The sequence below is a fragment of the Colletotrichum acutatum genome (assembly GCF_030867785.1).
Source record: "Colletotrichum acutatum strain CBS 112980 chromosome Unknown BDZ83scaffold_32, whole genome shotgun sequence".
Classification (NCBI taxonomy): Eukaryota; Fungi; Ascomycota; class Sordariomycetes; order Glomerellales; family Glomerellaceae; genus Colletotrichum; species Colletotrichum acutatum.
Window position 1 is genome coordinate 47,228 of NW_026849026.1, and position 19,822 is coordinate 67,049.

Sequence of the window (19,822 nt, forward strand, 5' to 3'; positions counted from 1 at the left end):
TCTCGCGCATCTTGACGGCGCGGCCCATCAGCGGGAACTCATATTCGTCGTAAGACGAAGTACAGAGAAGCGCTCGTCTATCCCGTCTGTCGCCTACAGTGACACGCCCGCGGCTATGGAGCATTTATTCTGTATTCAACGAGACGCAAATCCTTGTACACGATAGCATGCCAAAGAAAGCCATTCGCTTTGATGCATTGCTCAGAGACGACACCGGTCAAGGGACGGTGCACGATCTGCGTTCCGACCATCTGCCCGAGGCGGCGGCCCGCGATGCGACCTTGCAGCATTGCGGGCCAAGTTTCCTCTTCATGCGTTTGGCGATGTAACACGTAGCGATAAGGCTTCGATATTTCTGCAATGAAGCTTGGCAGTTTACGTCCGCATTTCTGCAGAGGCGGCTGTCCTTGGACGCCTCAAGTTTCAACGGGGCAGATGCATCACCACCATGCCTATGCTGCATCGGAATGATGCCCCGGTGGCTCGTCCCGTCAAAAAGGCAGGACTTATCTGGGCAATACGTTGTGTTCGTTCGCCCGTAAGATCGCACGTAAGAAGACGGGACACCTATTACCGTGGGTGGGTGACTGCTTTAGCGAACCCACACGTCAGCTTCTGCTACAACCCAAGGGCTGATCGGGGCTTTCTTTACGGACGTTATGGTTCAACGACTTGTCTTCGACCTGCGTGCGATTTTTTTCTTTTCTGGCACTTCAGCTTAACGGCCGAAGGCAAAGCCATCGATTGAGGAACATCGACTCTGCCAGCCAAAACCAAGCTCAAACGGCCGTTCTCAACCGGCCAGCGCTGGTCTGCAGCTTCGCGATGGGCGGAAATTCAATGGGAATCACTGAATGATTGGTGCAGGTCGATATGAAGTACAAGCACATAATTGCTGTCGCAGGATCTTCGCTCGAGAAAAGAAAGCGCCTCGGTGGCACCAATCACTGGAGTGCCGCTCGGAATGGCGAACTGAGGATACGAGGGAATGTCATCGAAAGGTCAAATGAAGCGTCTTGGAGTCGAATTTGGAGGAATGAAGTCCTCGATTAGGCTGTGAAAAAGACATTGAACAGGGAAATCTCCATGCGGTCGTTCAGCATCGACAGAATTTCCCCGCCGTGAGTGCGCTCGACAGCTATGAGGGATTGAAGACTGATTGAGACGATGCTTCTTTCTCGACGAGAATCAGATCTCATATTTGCCGACTGCTACATTACACTGCATCAACTACTCGCGGTTCGGACGGATAGCCAAGGACTTCTGCGGGCTGTCCAAGCATACCTGACAATGCAAGCCGATGGCGCCGGGGTGTTTGAGTAGTTGCTATGCATGCTGTCGGTTGACCAAAATCGCCAGCGCGGCCTGCTCATCAGACGGGAAGATGAAGCATTCATACACACTTCCCAGAAAAGGGCCGCACGCGGCACAGGAACTCGACCGGTGCCATAGACATGGGCCGAGGGAACTGCGGCTTTCCTTCGAGGATGTCGATCCCGCGCCGCTGTGCGACGCAATGAAGCATAAGATGCGCTGTATACATGTTCCTTTGAGGTTGCACTCAAGTATGTCAACCGGGAAGCAGCATATGAGCTACCATTGTCCGGGTCCTCAAGGCGAAAGCCATGGTTTTGCCAACTTCATCTGCCTGACCCAGAAGCCAGTGATCTCAACCTTCCTAGGATGCGTCGGGTTTCGAGTAACAAGGACTTGACGTCAAGCTTATACCACACAGCATGAATCCTATGGTCATATGTGGGAGGGCCGAATGGCGGCGGACGACATTGCAGACACGGTTTCTGGGCGCCGGCTCCCCCCCTCCAAAGTTTATCATCACCGAGCAGTGCCGTGCGCTGTGTGACAGACCATTCATGGACTTACGTCCGTACTTGGCAAGGAAAGCGACAAAACGGCCGGGAACTCGTCAGAACTGCCATCTCGATAATCAGAGATCCAGGATCTATCACAAAATTCGGCCATCGAACTCTCAAATTTGTGACGAGCGGCTCTTGGTAGAATGAGTCCTCGGCAAGCCACGGTGGTGTGCGACAATCAAGCTGAAGGCTAGGACTTGTGGAAGTACCCCCCCCCCCCCGGCATGTCTGAACGCAAAGAGGTCTGGCGAGTTGGTATCTGTGTCGCCATATCTGTACCGCGGGCTCCATCTGGACTGTTGGGCCAACGAACACAACTCGAGTCCTGAATAGACACGCGTGGCTCCTCCGGCGGGATCTACCCCCCACCGAACCCGAGAGCCAGGGTATACTTTCCTGTCTCGCAACCGTCTTTGCAATGACAGTGGATAAACCGTTGGAGGTGCTCAACTGTCGACGAGGAAGGACTAGCGAGAAAAAACGGCGTGCTAGCTCGCCCGGCAGGATGGCTGTCAAATCTGTCAACCGCGCAGCCAGTCGACACCACCTTTTGTTCGACTGTATTGGCACATATGGGGATGGACGACCATGAGCGAATCATATCGGCACCCACAAGCCCCCGCCTGAGATGGGATCTCGTCGTATTTGTGCTCTTCTGGCGTTTTCCGATCACCCAACGAGTGCCGTTTGGCATCTTTTGTTCTCCCCCGATCATATATCCGAAGATTCGAAAGGTGCTAGGTTAGGGTTGGTAGGAAGCAACCCCCCCCCCCCACCCAAAGGACCCAACCTCGCAAGCGTGATCTGTCTACCGCTGGCCCTGGACTAGACTAGTTGTCTCCTCAGCCTTTTTTTGAAGAGATGTCAACACGAGGGTCAAGGACTGGAGGTTTAACGACATAGCACGGATATCCGTACCAAGATCTCGTCTCTAAAACTCGATCCATGGGAAGCTTGAAAGAGGGCAAAAGTTGCGAGTTGTCGTTGGTCGTTGGCCCTTGCCACTTGGGTGTTTCCAGTGACAGTCTTTGCCCTGGTGATTCCAGACCCAAGCCTTGATAGAACAGGGGGTTCTCATTCGAAGGAACGGCGGTCGCGTTGGGCGGGCCTTTTGGATGGAGCGGAGGAGGTGTCCGAGGCGGCGAGGTGTTTCCGCAAAGAGGGATGCAGGGGGTCTGAGAGGGGGATAAGAAGGATTTCCACTTGTACCTGGCACTTCCAGGTTAAAAAGTGGACGATTTGTGGGCCATATCCTTCGGACGTTTGCCCGTCCCCCCGCTGCAAAGGATGAGAAAAGAGGAACGCCCAAGAGAGAAAAGGCAAGTCTGTTTCAACGACGTGCGTCTTCTTGGTGAGCCAGACGTGCTAGACGTGCCAGACAAGCCATCATTCGGTGTTGGCGGACCCTCATCAACTCCGACTTGGGGGGCGGTAACAACCTCTTCAACATCTCAGACGCTTATTTTTACCCTTAGGGTTTGTTGCATGCCGCCGCAAACAATTACCGGCGGTCAGTCAAGGTTTCATCGGCCTATCGATCCTTTTGCCTGCATCTCATGTGGCACAAGATGTGCCCCAGACATTGGGCCTACATCAAAGCAGCTGGATCGCTCAGCGGATTCTAATTTGAGCGTGGCTTTTGCTTGGGAATCTTGGACAACTGGACTGGGCCACCCCTTACTCACAGTCTCACACAGCTCACATCGATACCAGTCCTGCGCCTCAGCTTTTATGCCGACCGTGAACAACGGCATATCGTATTACTGTGCAAGGTATCCCGTCCCAGTAGCAATGCGGGACAGGTACCCATGACACCCTCAACCGTTGGCCATATGACCGTGCGACTGCGGGTTTTCTTTGTCGAACCAGCCACTTGAGGGGTCGACAGTCCTGCAAAGACGAAGCCGGCCTGCCGTGCGGCTTCCGGGGAACCAGTCAGCAGCTCGTGCCCAGCTTCGTGGCTTGCCAGTTTTCTTGGCTCGATGCTTCGAGCATAAGAAAGATGGGGGCCATCTGGCCACAGCCAGGGATAGGGATACCTTCGCGACATAACTTGACGCTGCGACGGGCCTACCTTACTAACGATGCCGTATTGCGCGCTGCGCCGCTGGCCTCGGGCTTTATCAGTCGTCGTTGTCAGCTTCCAGGAGATTGATAGGATTTGTCGCAAACCCGGCTTAAAGCCATCCAAGTTATACAGACTCCTGACGGGGGCACCCCCGCCTTGGAGATGTATGCAGAATATGATGGCTTCTTCCAGTTCCAGTTACGAGTCTGATCCCTGGAATGATGCTGCAAGATCAGTCCAAATCCGCACCCTAGCCCTTGGGAAAGAGGCACGAAGAGGGTGCTTAAGTAGGGTGTGAGCAAACCATTTACCAAGAGAGGGCAGTAGGACCCAAGCAATCTCGTCTCGAGTCCAACAACCTGCTCCATGGTCCATGGGCAAGCTAATTATGCTAGTATGGTTCCTGTTCATCCCAGGACCTTGGCATGGCCACACCTGCCACCTAGAATCCACCTCGAACGAGCAGAAGTCCGGGATTAACAAGCAGAACTCCGGGTTAGGAGACGCCATGTACCAGGACCAAGACGCCCATCAGTCCCTAGTCTCGACCCGAGGGCTCGGTAACCAATGATAGGGAAACGGACGAGAGTCAAAATCCTCTTATCACCCATCAATGACAGGCTCTGCGGACAAGCATGACGTTCATCCAGGGCGCGGCAGGACAAGTGGTTCGCCAGTCATTCGCCATTGCTGCATGGCAAAAATCCCCGGCAGGGTTATACGCGGTCTCGCGGAAGTCGGGTCGCAGAGCGGCTAGTCCTGTTACACTCAAGCGTCTATCATACCCATCTCCTTGCGATGTGCTGCAGATAAAGGAGGAAAGCAAAAGACGTCCCGCAGGAGTTGCTTCTCCATCGGGCGTGCGTGGAAGGGAGATGGCCCTCATCTCGACAAAGAGACTATGGAGCCATCCTCTCGTCGGCCTCCTCTCCACCCCCGCGATGCGACATGCGGGAGACGCAGACGGGTTGACAATGCTACAAGGAAAAAGAAAGCGGCAGACATTTGACAAATTGACGCGACGTTGGGCCCTGAAGAACTCTTTCCCCTCAGAGGGGTGTGCTACCACGCTACCTACATTCACCGCTGATAGCCTGACGTGGACGATATCCTTGTCGCCGCCTTCTCCGCCGCCGAGCGTTGCCGCCCAGTAGTCCAAGCCGATCTGACCCGGGGTGACTGTCGTTGTCGTCGTCTACAGGACCTATCATGTCTCATCGCTTACCCTGATCACTGTCTGCCCGTCTAGTTCTAGCGTGTCCTGATGCAATGAGGGCTGCGTTTTGCGAGGTTCTGATCTCCGACCTCACAGGGCGAAGGGAGTAGATTGTGAGATATCCAATGCCACGGCCGCATGGCCACGCATGGCTTTGGAGCGCGGCGCTGCGGCAGGCACATCAAGCTCCATCCTGGCGATCCCCAACACTCGGGGCTTGCTCTTCTCCATGTTCCCGCGACGTTCAAGGAAACCCGGTGTGTTCTTTGTAGCAGACTGCCCACGCCCCCGGTGCGTTCGTTCCATGGCATCTCTTCATCTCAAATCCTGTGTCCGAGGAGTGAGGAGGCCTTCCCGCCTGTCTGGCTTCAGTCACCTAATCAAGGTCAGGGATCTGAGAGAAGAGTTTGAAGGCTGGCGAGTGACCTAGCGCGAGAGATGAGGAGGAAATAGAAGCTTTGTGACGATTCCGTCGTCTCATTCAACGGCTAGGTCTGACGGGACCCGCAGCTGGGTACGCTTTCCTTGACTTACCAGGCTCACCTCACCTTACCTACTTTACCTATCTTACCTTACCTTACCTGTGCCATCCGACTCCGACGGTCAAACTATTCCCTGCTCTATTGAGGCTTCCGTGAACCCACAAAGCTTCCGGGTCTAGACCGAACGCCATGGCTGACGGGAGCGCTCATCGTCCGACCTCCAAGATTGGGACTCCACCTACCCGCCCACTCTAGATTGCTATGGTCTCGATGAGTAGGTTGGCATTTCACCAAGTCTGGCATTGCCATCACCATTTTTTACTCCACATTGGGCGACTGCGCCTGGTAGTCTGGAGTTGATCATGGGCATTCATCGACTTTGCTACAAATTGTCCCCTTGAATGATCTTTCTCTGGCCCTGCGCAGGCCACCTCCCCTGGTTCTTTTACTGCGTAGACTTACACAGGACTGTACTTACCTATGAAGTACGGGATACCTTCCACGCCCCCGCAGGTTGGCCTGCCCAGCCACAGAGACGGGAGATGGCACACGCTTCTGTATAAGTCTGTACGCTGTCAGTTTCTGTACGCTGTCTGCGGACACATTCTTTGTTCCTGTCCTCGACGAACAACGATCTACCCTTCCCCTGACCCTGGGCGACCTTTCTTCCTCTTACCTCCAGCCGCCATCTGCACATACAAGTCGACCAGTGACGGGCCAGTCACCACCACCCTCTTGGACTTCACCCCTGGCTATCTTTCTACGTACGATCACCCATCGTCCGTGCGCTTCTCTCAAGGACCAGAGTGACCAATAACCAGAGATGAAGCAAGGAACAAGCAAAGTCGCTTGATCGATCGTCCGTCTGCTACCGTCCTGCTCCCCGAAAGTCTATCTCTATCCACGCACCACCCCCAAACAGGGTCCCACGCGGGCAGATTTTCTCGGAAACCACCCCCCCTTGGTCGCTGCCCACTGCTCCACTTTCATTGGTGAGGTGACCAGGGTGTCGGAGCCGAGGGGGGGTGTGAGAGAGAGAAGTACTTCGTAGACCAGGTGTGAATTGTGGGCGGCCGCCAAATGCTGGCCTTCGAGGGCTTTCGCTCTCTCTGTTCTCGAGACTCCCAAGGCTCCAAGCTTCCTTGTGATATTTTTTTCCTTTTTTTTTCCTTTCCGATGAACTGGTAAATTAAACATCCCCAATTGAGATGAGATGGCACGAAAGGAGGGGAACGGGGATGATGGAGGGTGGGAGGGAGTTGGGGAGAGAGGGGAGTGAGAGTGAGAGAGTTTAGGTTGACGTGCGGGTTTGTGATCTTGGATGCAACAGCGAAATGCCCGACAGACTGGAGACTCAAGCAGAGAGGAGGATCCTCTTAGCTCGACAATGAGCGCATGCATGCATCATCACCACTCATCGTCGTCATAAGGGTTTTATCACCATAATAAAATGAAGATGGTTTATTGCACTTCTGAAAAAAGATAATCATGATACTCATAATTCAAATCATAAAGCCACACTACATTAATTCTCTTGTCCCTTCTAGATATCAAGACACTGTCCACCTTGACAAAATTCATACTGACTCATCAAGCTATTCTGCTTGTGAAACCCTATCTCGAGGTAAATGCAAAACTGGCATAAAGGCTAACAAGCAAACTAGTTCCGAACCGCAAAACTTAAAAACCAGGAAACTGCAAACAAGGGAAACAAAACTACTTAGGCATTGGCGAAACATAGGGGTATTTTGCAGCAGCGGCTGCACGCGCTTCTATGATCATAATGATGATATCGATGATATCGATGATGATGATGATGATGATGATGATGATTGTTTGGTTGGACGTTGATGTTTCTTTTTTCGTCGACGATTTGCCTGGCCCAGGGTAAAGATGATGGTTGTCGTTGTCGTGAGATATTGGTTGAAATACTTTTTGCATCGATGCCGCCTCGGTTCGTGAATGTAAAGAGAAAAGGCGACAAGAAAAGAAAAAGGCAGATAAAAAATGCAGAGCAAACAGAAACTTGGTCGTTTCCTGAATATCCTTGTTGTTCCCTAATTCCGCATACCGTCATATCGTGTCGCTGTGTGTCCTGTCCTGTCCTGTGCCGTAAGGTAATGAAAGAGAAAAGTGGAACCAACACCTGTCGAGAACTCGAGGGAGTAGAGAGGAAAAAAGAAAAGAGACAAGCGGGAGTTGCAAGTTGGGTAGGCAGACATTCGCCACTCTCTTCTCTTCCCTCCTCTCCTCTCGCGTTCTGCTTCCTCTCGTCTCGTCGCATTCCCCCTTCTCTCTCTCACTCGCACCCTGATCCTGACCGTATGTTCAGAATTGCTTTTTCCTACCCTCTCAACTTGGTTCGCGGCTACTGCTTCCAACAGAGAGGGAAGGGTAGCCTACAACACCCAAGACGCTCCGCGCCGCCGCACCACCACTCACTGTCTGGCACCACACACACACCTGGCAAGCAGAACACCGAAAAGACAGTGAGAAGGAGAAAAAGAAAGACTGGTAGCAGTGAAGAGCACCAACGAGTCTCGAACCCTGCAGGTGTCAAAGACGGGCACTGTACCCTTCAAATCCGAGCAGGATGAGGGGGGCGTGGGTGTATGGAAATTCTGTGTGGGAGGGCAAGGGACGAGGGGGGGGTGCGTGCTTATGTCTGTGTGTATGTGTGTGCTGCCAGGTGTAGTGGGTGTGGTAGGTGTTGGGAGGAGAGAGAGGAAGAGAGACAGCATCGAGAGAGAATTGTTCTCCACAGCCCACGCCGCAAGCACCCATGTCCTGCCCCCCATCTCATCGTCGAGCGGATTTCAAGACACAGATCCCCGTCCCCTGGGTTGGCCCTTTTCTCTGCCCCCGATATGCGTCGTCGACCCTCATCCGAACATGTCCCCGGAGCGCCAGATCTTGGCGGAAAGAAAGGCGTAGGAGAGAACAGGGGTCGGGGGAGGGAGAGAAAAAGAGAGAGAGAGAGAGGAGCGACCGGGGCCGGGGCCCCCGAGAACAGTTAGCTAAGATAACCGGACCGCTCTCGTGATGTCCTGTCCAACCAGGCGGAATACTCCGCCGCAAGACCTCGTTGTTGATTTCCCGTCCCAACAGAACAGGCGAAAGTATTCGTGAGAAATGGAGATAGGCGTGAGCAGACCAAATCGAGACCGAGAGAGGAGACGGAAGAGGCTGTGATGGGGTAAAGAAATAACTGGAAGCTCTATTCCTCTTGGGAACTGATCTTCATGTCTTTTTGGTTTTTTGTTGCCCTCTTCTGACCCTTGACATCCAGAGGCGGAGACTTTTTTTTTGACTTCCCGCGACCGTCCAACCAGCCGTAAAATAATACATCATCGCCCTAAAAGGCGGAAAAGCGGGAAAGAAAGCCACCCACCCATGACCACCCAAACTCGCTCTACGCTTCTAGTAGAGGGAAGGGGAAAACAATCGGTACCCTCCGGTAAACGCCGTTGTTGAAAAATAAGATAGAGGAAAGAAAAGAGTTACAGACCGCCCCAAAGACGAAGCACACACACACCACAAGAGCCACACCAAACCAGCCGCACGAACCCGTCCCAAGACATGAGATGTGATATGCCAATAGTGCTCACAATTGGGCGTTGGAGCCCCATCCATAGATGGCACCGTCGGTGGGTGTCGAAGGGCTGTACACTCCAGAGACATCAGCCATGGCATAGCCCTGGAACTGGTAGGGCTGGGCTGCGGCCATGAAGGACCCCGGAGCGCTGGTGGGAGTTGTGATGTTGCCGCCGCCGGGCGTGCTGCTAATAAGGACGGTTCCTGTTGGAGACATGGGGCTGAGGTTGAGAGGACCGCCGCGAGCTTGAATCTCGCGCTGCTGCTGCTGCTGTTGGAAACACTGCTCGTTGGCCACCTGGCTCCGTCTCATCATTTCCTCGTGCATCTGCATGTGCGGAGGAAGCTGCTGCTGATGGTGGTGGTGCTGGTGGTGATGTTGCGAGGCCATGACGGGGCTCATGGACCCGGTCTGGGATCGTTGGCGCCTTGCGTTGCGGGAGTTTGTCGTGGCGCGGCCTCCACGGCGTCCAGAAATGGCGCGGCCGGGCATGGAACGGTTGGGATAGTCGGGATTCGGGTAGTGCGTGATGGTGGAAGAGCGGGGAGGGCTGTTATGTCTTCCCATGCTAATGGGACCGCCGCCGAGCGCGTTGGCGTTGGCGGCGGCGGCGTTGCAGGCACGGCGACCGAGGAGGCTGCGCGAGGTGCCGCCGCGGTTGCCATCACGGAAGTGCGTGGTCGGCAGGATGTCATCAAGGTACTTGGGGTTGAGATACCACTCAGACACGCGCTTCTCGTTAGACGTGTGGCCGTCTGGTTGCGTGAAGATCTCCTTCTCTCTTCTCTGAAACGCCTAGATGAAGGTTGTTGTGTTAGCGAACAGGATCATTATGCTAAGGTGGGGGACAAAGAGAGGCTCGTCGGTTAAGGTTATGCAAGATGCAAATGCTTCACTAGCCAGGGGGGTTGAAATCCAAGCATAACATGCATGGGGCCTTCTTGGGCAGGATAATGATCCTACTGGAGTGACGTGGGGCGAGCGAACAGGCAAAGATACTTACGTCGTTCATGCTGAGGTTGTGGCGGATGCTGTTCTGCCACCCGTTCTTCTCGGTCCTCTGAGGCTTGTTGGTGTTGTCTCTGAACCACTTGTAGAGCTCCTGCAGAGTCATGGAGTGGTCTGGTGCGTTCTTGAGGGCTCTGTGGATGAGTTTGGCGTAAGGCGGACCCTCGCCGTTGTTGTTGTTGGCAGCATCTGGCTGGGGGTTGGCCTTGGTAGAAGGACTGTGGCTACCGAGGTCCGGGATGACATCGGGCAAGTCGCCAACGTGGAATGAGGTCGGAGAGCCGCCGTAGGGTGACCCAGGAGCGTCGGTACCTGGCGAAGATGCGTAGTGAACTCTATCGCTCTCTAGAGTTCGCTGCAAGGGCTCGGGATCAAAATGGCGCTGCTCAAAGCCGTCGGGATAGCCGCTGTTACTGTAGTGAAGAGAGACGTTCAGATCTGTTCCGCGCAGCGTCTCTGGCGACATTGTCAAGTGGTCGTTGGCAAGCCCAAAGGCTGGTTCCTGAGAACGAATGGGCAACTCGTACTGGGAGGCTTGCACCGGTGGGGGAGTCTGGGTTGACGAGGACCAGCTTCTCGGTGAGAGAGAGGCTGGGTTGTATGCCGACTGAACGGCCTGGCCGCGATATGAGTAGTTGTCAAATTCATCTGTAGACATGGACTGTGGCGAGGACCAGGTAGTCTGGTTCATGACTGGCGACGGATATTGATGTTGGCTGACGGCGGTGAGCTGTGTGTAGTATGGTTGAGGATCTTGGACGGTGAAAGATCGTTGCTGAAGTTGTTGTTGTTGTGGCTGCTGTTCGGGGGCCATGGTGTTGTATGTTTCCACCACGTTCGTCCTGACGGCCAAGGCGGTTGAAGACTGTGTGCTATTGCTCTGTTGTTGATGGGTCAGGGTAGCGCGCATGTTGTGTTGAGGTGAGTTCTTTGCCGTCATGATGCGGTGAACAGTGTGACTGTGTGGAGGAGGAGAATGGGAATCAGGTAACGCTGTCTGAAACAAGTTGGGAAGAAGTTTGCGCGGAAAGAGGTTTCAAAACGAGGGAGAGATCAAGATGTCACAGACGCCACTTGAAGATGATGTTGTAAGGATGAAGGAAGGGTGGGGGAGAGGAGGAGTCAAAGTTTAATAATGGTCGAGGTGAGACAACAGGTTAATGATGATGAGCTTGATATCGAATAAAAGACCGTCTCAGGAAGGCGTCTCGAGAAAGTGAGAGGAGACACGAGAGGTTATTAATGAGGAGACTTCAATGATGTTGGTTCAATACCGAAAAAGCACAGATGGCTATTGAAGGTGTTTCCAGCAAGGGGTCGACCCCGTTGTGATCTAACAAGAGAGAGAGAGAGGCCCTTCCTATCTTCCAGATGTTCCCATGTTGGTAGTAGAGCGTTGTGAAGGTAGTGCAAGGAACAGACAGACGTATGTCGCCCAATTTGGTCTTCTTGAGTACGTACAAGAAGATACGTACAGGATCTGGGATGAGCCAGCCAGAGAGGCGCAGGACCGGGGTAAGGATGCAAGATGGGGGTGTGTGGACTGGCGATAGAAGTGACATGGGTTGCATGGGGTGTCAGCGTAACATTGGCCATGTGGATATCGGGAGAGAGAGAGAGGAAGAGAGTGAGTGAGAATGAGAGAGGGCAACATGTGCCAGCTCATTGCTTGGCCCTTGTTTTAGCGTTGTCTTCCCGCAGCCGCGGCGGCGCCATGTGTGCGTGTGTGCGTGTGTGCGTATAGGTATGTGTGTGTGTGTGTGTGTGTGCGTGTGTGTGTGTGTGTGTGTCTGTCTGTCTGCTTGTTGTGTATATGCTTGTGTGCGTATATGCGTCTGTCTGATGTTCTTCTGTATGCGCGATTGCTGGTCTGCGCGCCCTCCAGTCTCCTTTACTCTCTCTCTGCCGCCTGCTCGTCCCTCTCTGTCTTTGCCTTAGTATGTGCGTGTGTCAACTAGATGGAGGACCCCATCCACGTCTGCGGCAACCTCTCAACTGCATGCACAGATCCGTTGCAGCCTCTATTCTCCAAGGCCGGACGCAAACGGAAACAGATGGAGGCTTGGATGTGGCTTCTGCCATCAGCTCCGTCCGGGGCAAGTGCAAGAACCGACCGGGATCATGGAAATTCTATTCTGAAATGCTGATTGAAGGAATGTCGGAAATGGCGTCCCCTTCTGCATCCTCATGAAGGGACCAGGTTACTAAGTCTGAATTGGCGGATGCCCTGTTGCCCAAAGAAAAAGGTGTGAGGGGTGGAGGACAGCGGGAGCTGGACTGGGCGGTACGGGAAGCCTCCAAGGGCGTTTATTTCTTTGGATTACCTTTCTCTCTCCTCCCTCGTCTCCATGTGGTCTCTACCCCGAAGGTAGAGCAAAAGCCGTTGGAACTAACAACGCCACCGACCTGGTGCCTATTCGTTAAGAGCCGTCGACCCATGATCCAGGTCGTCTGCGTGCAACCATGGTTTGATAGCAGGAGCGGACCTCTGGCCCAGTGACCACACGGGACGGCCATGGCGGCCATGACAGCCCAGGTCCATCGCCCCATACGGGACGCGGATGGAGAGGGGGGGAGTGTGGGAGGTCAACGGCAGGATACTGGCATGGTACACGCTCTAAGCCTGAGGCTACCTCGACGCCAGGCGAGATCGCGAGAGGAGACGAGAGAGAATAAGAGCTTGTTGCACACATCCACAGCCAGGTCGATGTGGGTAGCAGGTCGTGGCGGGGCATATTGTACCAGGTACAGCTCGACAAGAGATGTACAGACCATGTACGCCTGTCATTCTGATGGTAGGAGTGAGGCCCGCCAGCCAGCTTTGACAACCAACCAGTCAATCATCGAGCTGAGAGGACGCATCTGGGGCAGAACAACAGCTATCCGGACACCAGCAGCAGGTACACCGGCCGCATGCATCGACTTTGGCGAGAAGACCAATCACCTGCTGCCGTCCCCACGAGCGCTGCCTCAAAGTCCTGGCTCGTACCAGTGTAAGAGAGTTGCAAGGCAGGCGGAAGATCGGTCTCTTGATGCCAGCCCGCGGGGACGTAGATCATTTTCGAATTCTAGAAAGTTTACGGTCCTCCCCAACACTCAACGTTGTGGACACGGATTTAGAACAGGGAAATCATGTAGTCAAGGTGGAGATTCAATCCCGCCTATGCCGAAATGTGGCCGCTTGCTCAAGAGTGGTGTTTCGGGTTTCTTTGCCTCTTCATCTGTGCATCACGGGGAAGACCGATCGTTCTAGGTCAGTAGCACCCAGGGACTCTGCTGCTCGTCATAGTGCCCCGTCTTCCACCGACAACACCCAACGGCCAAGTCGGTGAAGGGGGATGGATCGCCAGCCCAGAGATGAGAGGGTAGGCGTGGCAGGGTGGTGGGTGGATTCGTCTGCGGTGGCGTGGAGATCAGCAAGTAGCTGCAGCCATTGTACTCGGACTCTGGTCAGGATAGCTTCATACAAGTCCGCTTAGATTCATGTCAGTCGTCCGGGGTCGGCAGCACTTAGCGTCGTGGGGGCCAGGCAGCTATTCCAAGTAAAGGTACAGCAAGAGTCCGAAAAGGGTTGCCCTGGCGCCCCGTCCGGCGCCTTGATGCCTTGGTGTCCTGGTATCAACTACCAACAGTTGCACGAGAAGATGGAAAGGAGGTAATTGATTAGTTGCAGGCGAAGGCTATGGTCGTCTGTGTGATTGTGCCTCATTCTCCTGTCTTCCCAGGAGGTCGGCCCGCGGCCAGCGGCGGTCTGTTGCGGTCGTCGGGGGGTGTATGATCCGAACGGTGGAGGGGGAAAAAAAGAGGAGAGAAATGTACGTGGTACCAGCGAAAGTGAGAGCGGCCGGCGAGCGAGCGAGCGGGAGAAAAAGTTGAGGCGGACGGGATTCGAAGATGGAGAGCAGATACAGATCTGTCCTGACTTCTGGCCAGATCAAAACAAAACAACCTCCCAGCACCCAATGTTGTCCCGATATATCCGCCCACCCGGTTGATTCTGTCACATCGTGACATCGTAGATGCATCGTGACAATACGAGCGAGCCTCCTTTCCAATCCCAGCCCGATTCTGGGGGCAATTACTTCCGGTAGTAGATCTGCGGAAGGGGGGGCATCATGTCAGTATGGTTGCAATCAGAGAGAATCAAACGTGGGAGTGGGACTTGTTCCTTACCTTTTTGAATTGAAAGTGCAGTTGCAGGATACCCTGCAGGGAGTATAAGATTAGCTCAACGCCATGACAAGGGTGGCTGGTGACAAGTAATATGACAGAAAAACAGGAGAACATGTCCAGAGGCGCGCGTGTAGGCGGTTGGGCAAGGGAAGGATGGCAGAGTCTGTGGTCTGGCGGAAAGCGAAGGCTGTCTGTCTCCCCTCATTTCCTCGTGGGCCGCCTGTCTCGGCATTGGAGAAAGGTCTCATGGAGGGTCGGTTCCTTTCGACATGACAGCAGATTGGGGAAACGAGGAAAAGAGAGAAGGGTAAGGGGCACAGTTGTGCGGGCGTTGCTCTTTGCAGTTCTCCCCCCTTGAGTGATTCTTGTGCTCTCCGTGCATATGCACCGCGTCGACTCCGCCACGAGCACTATGAGAAGGGGGAGAGAGAAAAACAAGACAAGATGCAGATGAAAAGGGCCACGTGAAGACGGTGTAGAAAACGCCACAAAACATACCTTATCGAAGGAACTTTTGAAGCCGCGATCCTTCTTCGCACTGTAATCCCACTCGCGGTCTACGATTCTGAAGGCAATGTCTTCGTATGGTGGACCTGCGATGAATCGGATGAGGCATGTATCTTCCTCCCCTGCTGCGGCAAAAGACTCTCCCCTTTTCCTGCCATGTTCTCGAATGATCTTGAACGTGGGCGCCTTGGTCTTGTCAATAAGTTCGGGATAGAAGATGTTGAACTTGTAGCCCTGGACGACTTTTGGGGGCGGGTTGTCGTGGTCGTAATGTGTCTGGTTGTACTTGTTCCATTCGTAGCCCATCTGAACGCGGTTGAAGTATCTCGGCTTTCGTGGCCGATGCTTATCAGCCCATTGAGGTTTCGAACCACTTGCAACGGTCTCTTCTGCGGTGAATATCTCCTCGTCTTCACCAATGCCACGCGCGACCTCGCGGTCGTATAGAGCTTTGGTAGCCTGGGAAAAGTCTTCGTTGCCCGTCTGAGCGAATCGAGCTGTTCCTGGAGGCGCACTTGAAACAGGTACCGTCTTTGTTTCTGTCCTGCCTGGTTCAGATGACAGGTTCCTGACTGCTGCAAGGCCCGAAATAGAATCGGCATGGTTGGCTTGGTGGTGGCCTAGTGCCTTTGCCTTTTCCGGATCCTGCAGCTTAAGCAGTGCGGCTTTGCTGTCGTTGATTGCTTCGGACACCTTTCTCAGCTTGGCCTTAGCCTTCCACACCAGCAGACTGCGGAGAAGCTGCTCCCAATAATCGACATCGATATCGTCGTTGGAGCGGAGCTTTGCCTTGATCTGCGATTCGAGTGCCTCGAGCTGCTCGTACGTCTTGGGGCGCAGGATCTTGTCGACATCTTCGGATACTGTGCTCACGACCCGAGCGTCTGGGCCTTGCGGTTTCAGCTTCTGCCGCCTGTCGGCACAGATGGTTTGCAACGACTTCCAGTAGTCGCGGTTGCGGTCGTTTTGCTCGAGGGTGTGGTAGGATGTGATGTCAGAATCCAGGTCTCGCAGCTGTGATTCGTCGAGCCCCTGCAGGACCTCCTCAGGAGAGGCCACATTGAGGTGCAAGTCGGCATCGTCGTCGTCGAAGACGTCCCGTTCGTCGTCGATGAAGCGCAGATTGAAGGCCAGGAGATCAATAGGCTTGGCTCGGCCTTCCCGAACTCGAATATCAGCCTTCTTCTTGGCTTGTTTCAGAACGAACTTGTCCTCATCGGCGACAAACTGTCTAGACTGCTCATCCTGCGTCATATAGCTCGAGTTGTTGTTCTGACGTGGCCTCGAAGAAGGGGGAGGGTTCGAGGGTTTGGTGATGCGATTATTCGGGTCGCGTCGTGGAGAGGCTATGTCTCTGTCTCTTTCGCGATCTCTGCGGCTAGGTGATCTACGCCCTGAGAGCATGGCTCTGCGGCCCGGGTCCATGTTTGCTGTTGTTGAGGGGTTGGGGGATCGGCGACAACGGTTCTGGTGTCAGGTAAAAAGCTGCCTTTGTCGTGAAAGTCGTAAGTTGTGGCGATCTCGTCGTCGTCGTGAGCTGAGCTGCCTTGCGACATGAGGAAAGAAGGTCCCAGGCTTATCGGGCAACTACCTTGCCGGCTAGCTCTTATCGCCATGTGACGTGCGGCTAATGCGTGGGTCCGGCTGATCTTCGGACACTGTCTTCCGTTCTTACCACCATAGAATACACCGAGATCTACCGTGGGTGTCCCTTCTCACCGAGCGTTGGTTTCGGTCGCTCACCTCGAGAAGCACGGACGGTTCTGAAAAGCCAATCAAATTCGCTCCTTACTTTCTCCGCCCCGCCATAGATCCCCAGGCCAATCGGGCGGGACAACGGGGCCCCCGCTAAACCAGGGCGTTGGGAGCTGGGATGGCACGCTAGAGCTGATGCACGTCCAGATCTCCCGATTTCAGGAACATGATGACGCACAAGACATCGCGCCGATCGTGGAGCTTTTCTCCAGCTGGATCCTGTCCATTTCTCCTGCCCACAGGCTGAAGAGCTTGATGGGAGGGCCAGAGGAAATTTTGAACCATGCAATAATCAATTAATCCATTCATATTCAGTCTTTTGACTAGAAACACTACAACTTTCGTCACCTTATGCACGCCTATCGCGTCTTGCTTCCCAGCAACGCCCTTCCACCTTTAGCTACTTCTTACACTCGTGTTGCGATTGCTACTACTACTGCCATTTCTGCCTTTGCCTCGCGCTTCACCTCAACTTCCGCCTTAAGCTCCTCTCAACTCTGCAGCTCTCGCCCACTCTGCAGCACTCGACACCCGAGCTTGATCAACCTCATAGCAGCGAATCCTCGCTCTCATCTTCGCTACTTCACCAGGATGCCGCCCAAGCAGAAGCGTAAGGCGGCGCCGGCTGCGGAATCCAGTGACTCTGGGAGAAAGAGAACCAAGACGGAGCAGAATGGTGGAGATCCCCTGCGCAAGCCGCACCCGTTCCACGAAGACGCCGAAAAGCATGGAATCGTCCTCCGCAAGTTCTACCCACACGAGATGAGCAACGACCGAGCACGCGCCTACAACGAGAACGAGCTTCCCAGACCGATCGAGGAGCTCGTCTCCGCACTGGAGCAGACTTCCAAAACGAGAAAGGCAGTCAAGACAAAGAACGCCGTCGTCCATTGGTTCAAGATGGATCTCCGGACAACAGACAACAGATCGCTTTCTCTAGCGAGCGCGAAGGCCAAGGAGGCCGGGGTTCCACTGATCGCCTTGTTCATTGTCAGCCCCCAGGACTATGAAGCGCATCTAACGGCCCCCATCCGCATCGACTTTATGCTCAGGACCCTGCATGTTCTGAGGGAGGACCTCGCCAAGCTTGACATTCCGCTCTACGTCGAGACCGTTGAGAAGCGCAAAAGGATTCCCAAACGAATCGCTGAGCTCATGGATCAATGGGAGGCCAGTCACTTGTTTGCCAATATGGAGTACGAGGTGGACGAGCTTCGCCGGGAGGGGAAGATGGTCCGCATGTTTGCCGACAAGGGCCTCTCGTACGAGGTGCTGCACGATACATGCGTCGTCCCTCCCGGACTTTTGACCAGCGGGGCAGGCAAACAGTACGCCGTTTATTCACCCTGGTTCCGGGCCTGGGTCCGGCACGTCCACGAGAACTTGGACCTTCTCGAGCTATACGACCCGCCCGCGAGGAATCCGTCCAGCGCAAGGGAGAAGTACGGCAAGCTGTTTGAAACGGAGATTCCAGAGGAGGTTGTGGACCGGAAGCTCGACGACGACCAGAAGAAGCGCTACCGTGCCTTCTTCCCGGCTGGCGAACATGAGGCACGAAGCCGTCTGGAGAAGTTCTGCGAGGAAAAGATTGGCCAGTATCACAACAAACGCAACATCCCTCACGACGCGGGGACCTCCACCTTGTCAGTGCATCTTGCCAGTGGGACCATCAGTTCGAGGACATGCGTGCGGTACGCTCGGGACCGCAACAAGACCAAGAAGCTGGATGCGGGCAACGAGGGGATTCGGGTATGGATCAGCGAGGTGGCATGGCGAGACTTCTACAAGCACGTCTTGGTAAATTGGCCATATGTCTGGTATGTCGAACAACGTTCCCCTTCCGTCCACAAATTTAGAGCCTTGATCACTAACGAGTCCTACCTAGCATGAACAAGCCTTTCAAGCCCGAGTACGCAAACATCGAATGGTCCTACGATATGGACGACTTCAAAGCCTGGAAAGAGGGCAGGACCGGATTCCCCATTGTCGACGCGGCGATGCGCCAGATGGCCCATATGGGCTGGATGCATAACCGATGTCGCATGATCGTCGCCTGCTTCCTAGCAAAGGATCTTCTCATCGACTGGCGCATGGGCGAGCGAGTGTTTATGGAAACTCTCATTGATGGCGATTTCGCCTCAAACAATGGCGGCTGGGGGTTCTCCGCCAGCGTGGGTGTAGATCCCCAGCCCTACTTCCGCATTTTCAACCCACTCCTTCAGAGCGAGAAGTTCGATGCCGATGGGGACTACATCCGCAAGTGGGTGCCTGAGCTGAAGGGCATCAAGGGCAAGGCGATCCACGCTCCGTACGACCGCGGTGCGGGCGCTCAAGCGAAGAAAGCAGGCTATCCCGAGCCTATGGTTGAACATAAGGGATGTCGTGAGCGAGCCCTATCGGCATACAAGGCTGGATTGGGCAGAACCGACTTGTGAGCATCCTTTCTTGGGCCCGTGGTCGAGCAGTTGGTCTGTGTAAGATGTCGCAAGCCTTGTTGGAGTTGGTCTCCATATCAGGCAAGGCTAGGTTACCCCTGAGTGGATAGAAAGCAATACCATCATTGTGTCTGTCATGACCAAATACCTCCGCTCGAGGATGATAAGGCAAGGCGATATAGATCTCTTGGGGAAGGCAAGCCTATCCAGCACCTTCGTTCGCGAAATTGCCATTCGTCCAACTGTTGTTCATGTGAAGTGTGCACTCATCTGTCAACCCTCGAAGCCAGCATCTATGGTGAAGTTTGTGGGACGAAGGCGCGATCGCGTGGGCGCTGGCTATCTCAAGACGTGATGGCCGGCAACAGCAATCATCTAATTCTTCCGGGATGCTTTCTTTCCGCCACACCAATCATCTCAACGAGTCCTTACGTCTTCACGTTGGACCTTTGCTTGGTGTGTCCATCTTTCGTAACGCTCATACATCCCCTCGCCTCTTAGACGTCAATCGCGGCATGAGATGATGTTCGGACAAGAAGGTCCTTCGGTCGCACAGATCTACGACAGTCTCGGCATTCATGTTCCGTAACCTGCATCTGGCATTGGCTACAGACGTTGGTGAGGTGGCTACCGGCGTCGACGCCAAGATGCCAAGCCGTGAACTCTCCGAAGGCTCAATTCGCAGGTTACCCAAGTCAACACAAAGTTC

The 19,822-nt window shown here is 54.3% G+C and overlaps 4 protein-coding genes across 4 annotated transcripts; 2 read left to right on the forward strand and 2 right to left on the reverse strand.

Moving 5' to 3' along the window:
• Positions 1 to 9,244: 9,244 nt before the first annotated feature.
• On the reverse strand, positions 9,245 to 11,153 carry BDZ83DRAFT_574540 (uncharacterized protein; the record flags this gene model as incomplete). The annotated part of the gene is made up of 2 exons (XM_060504721.1): positions 9,245 to 10,030; positions 10,239 to 11,153. The coding sequence occupies 2 exons, from the start codon at positions 11,151 to 11,153 to the stop codon at positions 9,245 to 9,247; spliced, it is 1,701 nt and encodes a 566-aa protein (XP_060366475.1).
• A 1,145-nt stretch (positions 11,154 to 12,298) lies between these two features.
• Positions 12,299 to 13,709, forward strand: BDZ83DRAFT_258260 (uncharacterized protein). The gene has a single exon (XM_060501976.1). It carries the CDS (start codon positions 12,759 to 12,761, stop codon positions 13,494 to 13,496), a length of 738 nt encoding a protein of 245 aa, XP_060366476.1. The 5' UTR covers positions 12,299 to 12,758; the 3' UTR covers positions 13,497 to 13,709.
• Positions 13,710 to 13,908: 199 nt separating this feature from the next.
• Positions 13,909 to 16,490, reverse strand: BDZ83DRAFT_258248 (mid region of cactin-domain-containing protein). Its single transcript, XM_060501975.1, has 3 exons — positions 14,915 to 16,490; positions 14,417 to 14,449; positions 13,909 to 14,339 (listed from the first exon to the last, which is right to left on the reverse strand). The coding sequence occupies exons 1-3, from the start codon at positions 16,346 to 16,348 to the stop codon at positions 14,322 to 14,324; spliced, it is 1,485 nt and encodes a 494-aa protein (XP_060366477.1). The 5' UTR covers positions 16,349 to 16,490; the 3' UTR covers positions 13,909 to 14,321.
• A 779-nt stretch (positions 16,491 to 17,269) lies between these two features.
• On the forward strand, positions 17,270 to 19,113 carry BDZ83DRAFT_718424 (DNA photolyase; the record flags this gene model as incomplete). Its single annotated transcript, XM_060512071.1, has 2 exons — positions 17,270 to 18,495; positions 18,564 to 19,113. 2 exons carry the CDS (start codon positions 17,270 to 17,272, stop codon positions 19,111 to 19,113), a joined length of 1,776 nt encoding a protein of 591 aa, XP_060366478.1.
• Between the last annotated feature and the right edge of the window lie 709 nt (positions 19,114 to 19,822).

Coding starts and splice junctions, on each gene's coding strand:
- BDZ83DRAFT_258260 (XM_060501976.1), top strand. CDS start 12,759: ATGGCGGCCATGACAGCCCAGGTCCATCGCCCCATACGGGACGCGGAT.
- BDZ83DRAFT_258248 (XM_060501975.1), bottom strand. CDS start 16,348: ATGGACCCGGGCCGCAGAGCCATGCTCTCAGGGCGTAGATCACCTAGC. Junction 14,450..14,914: donor TCAAAAGTTCCTTCGATAAG/GTATGTTTTGTG, acceptor TACTCCCTGCAG/GGTATCCTGCAACTGCACTT.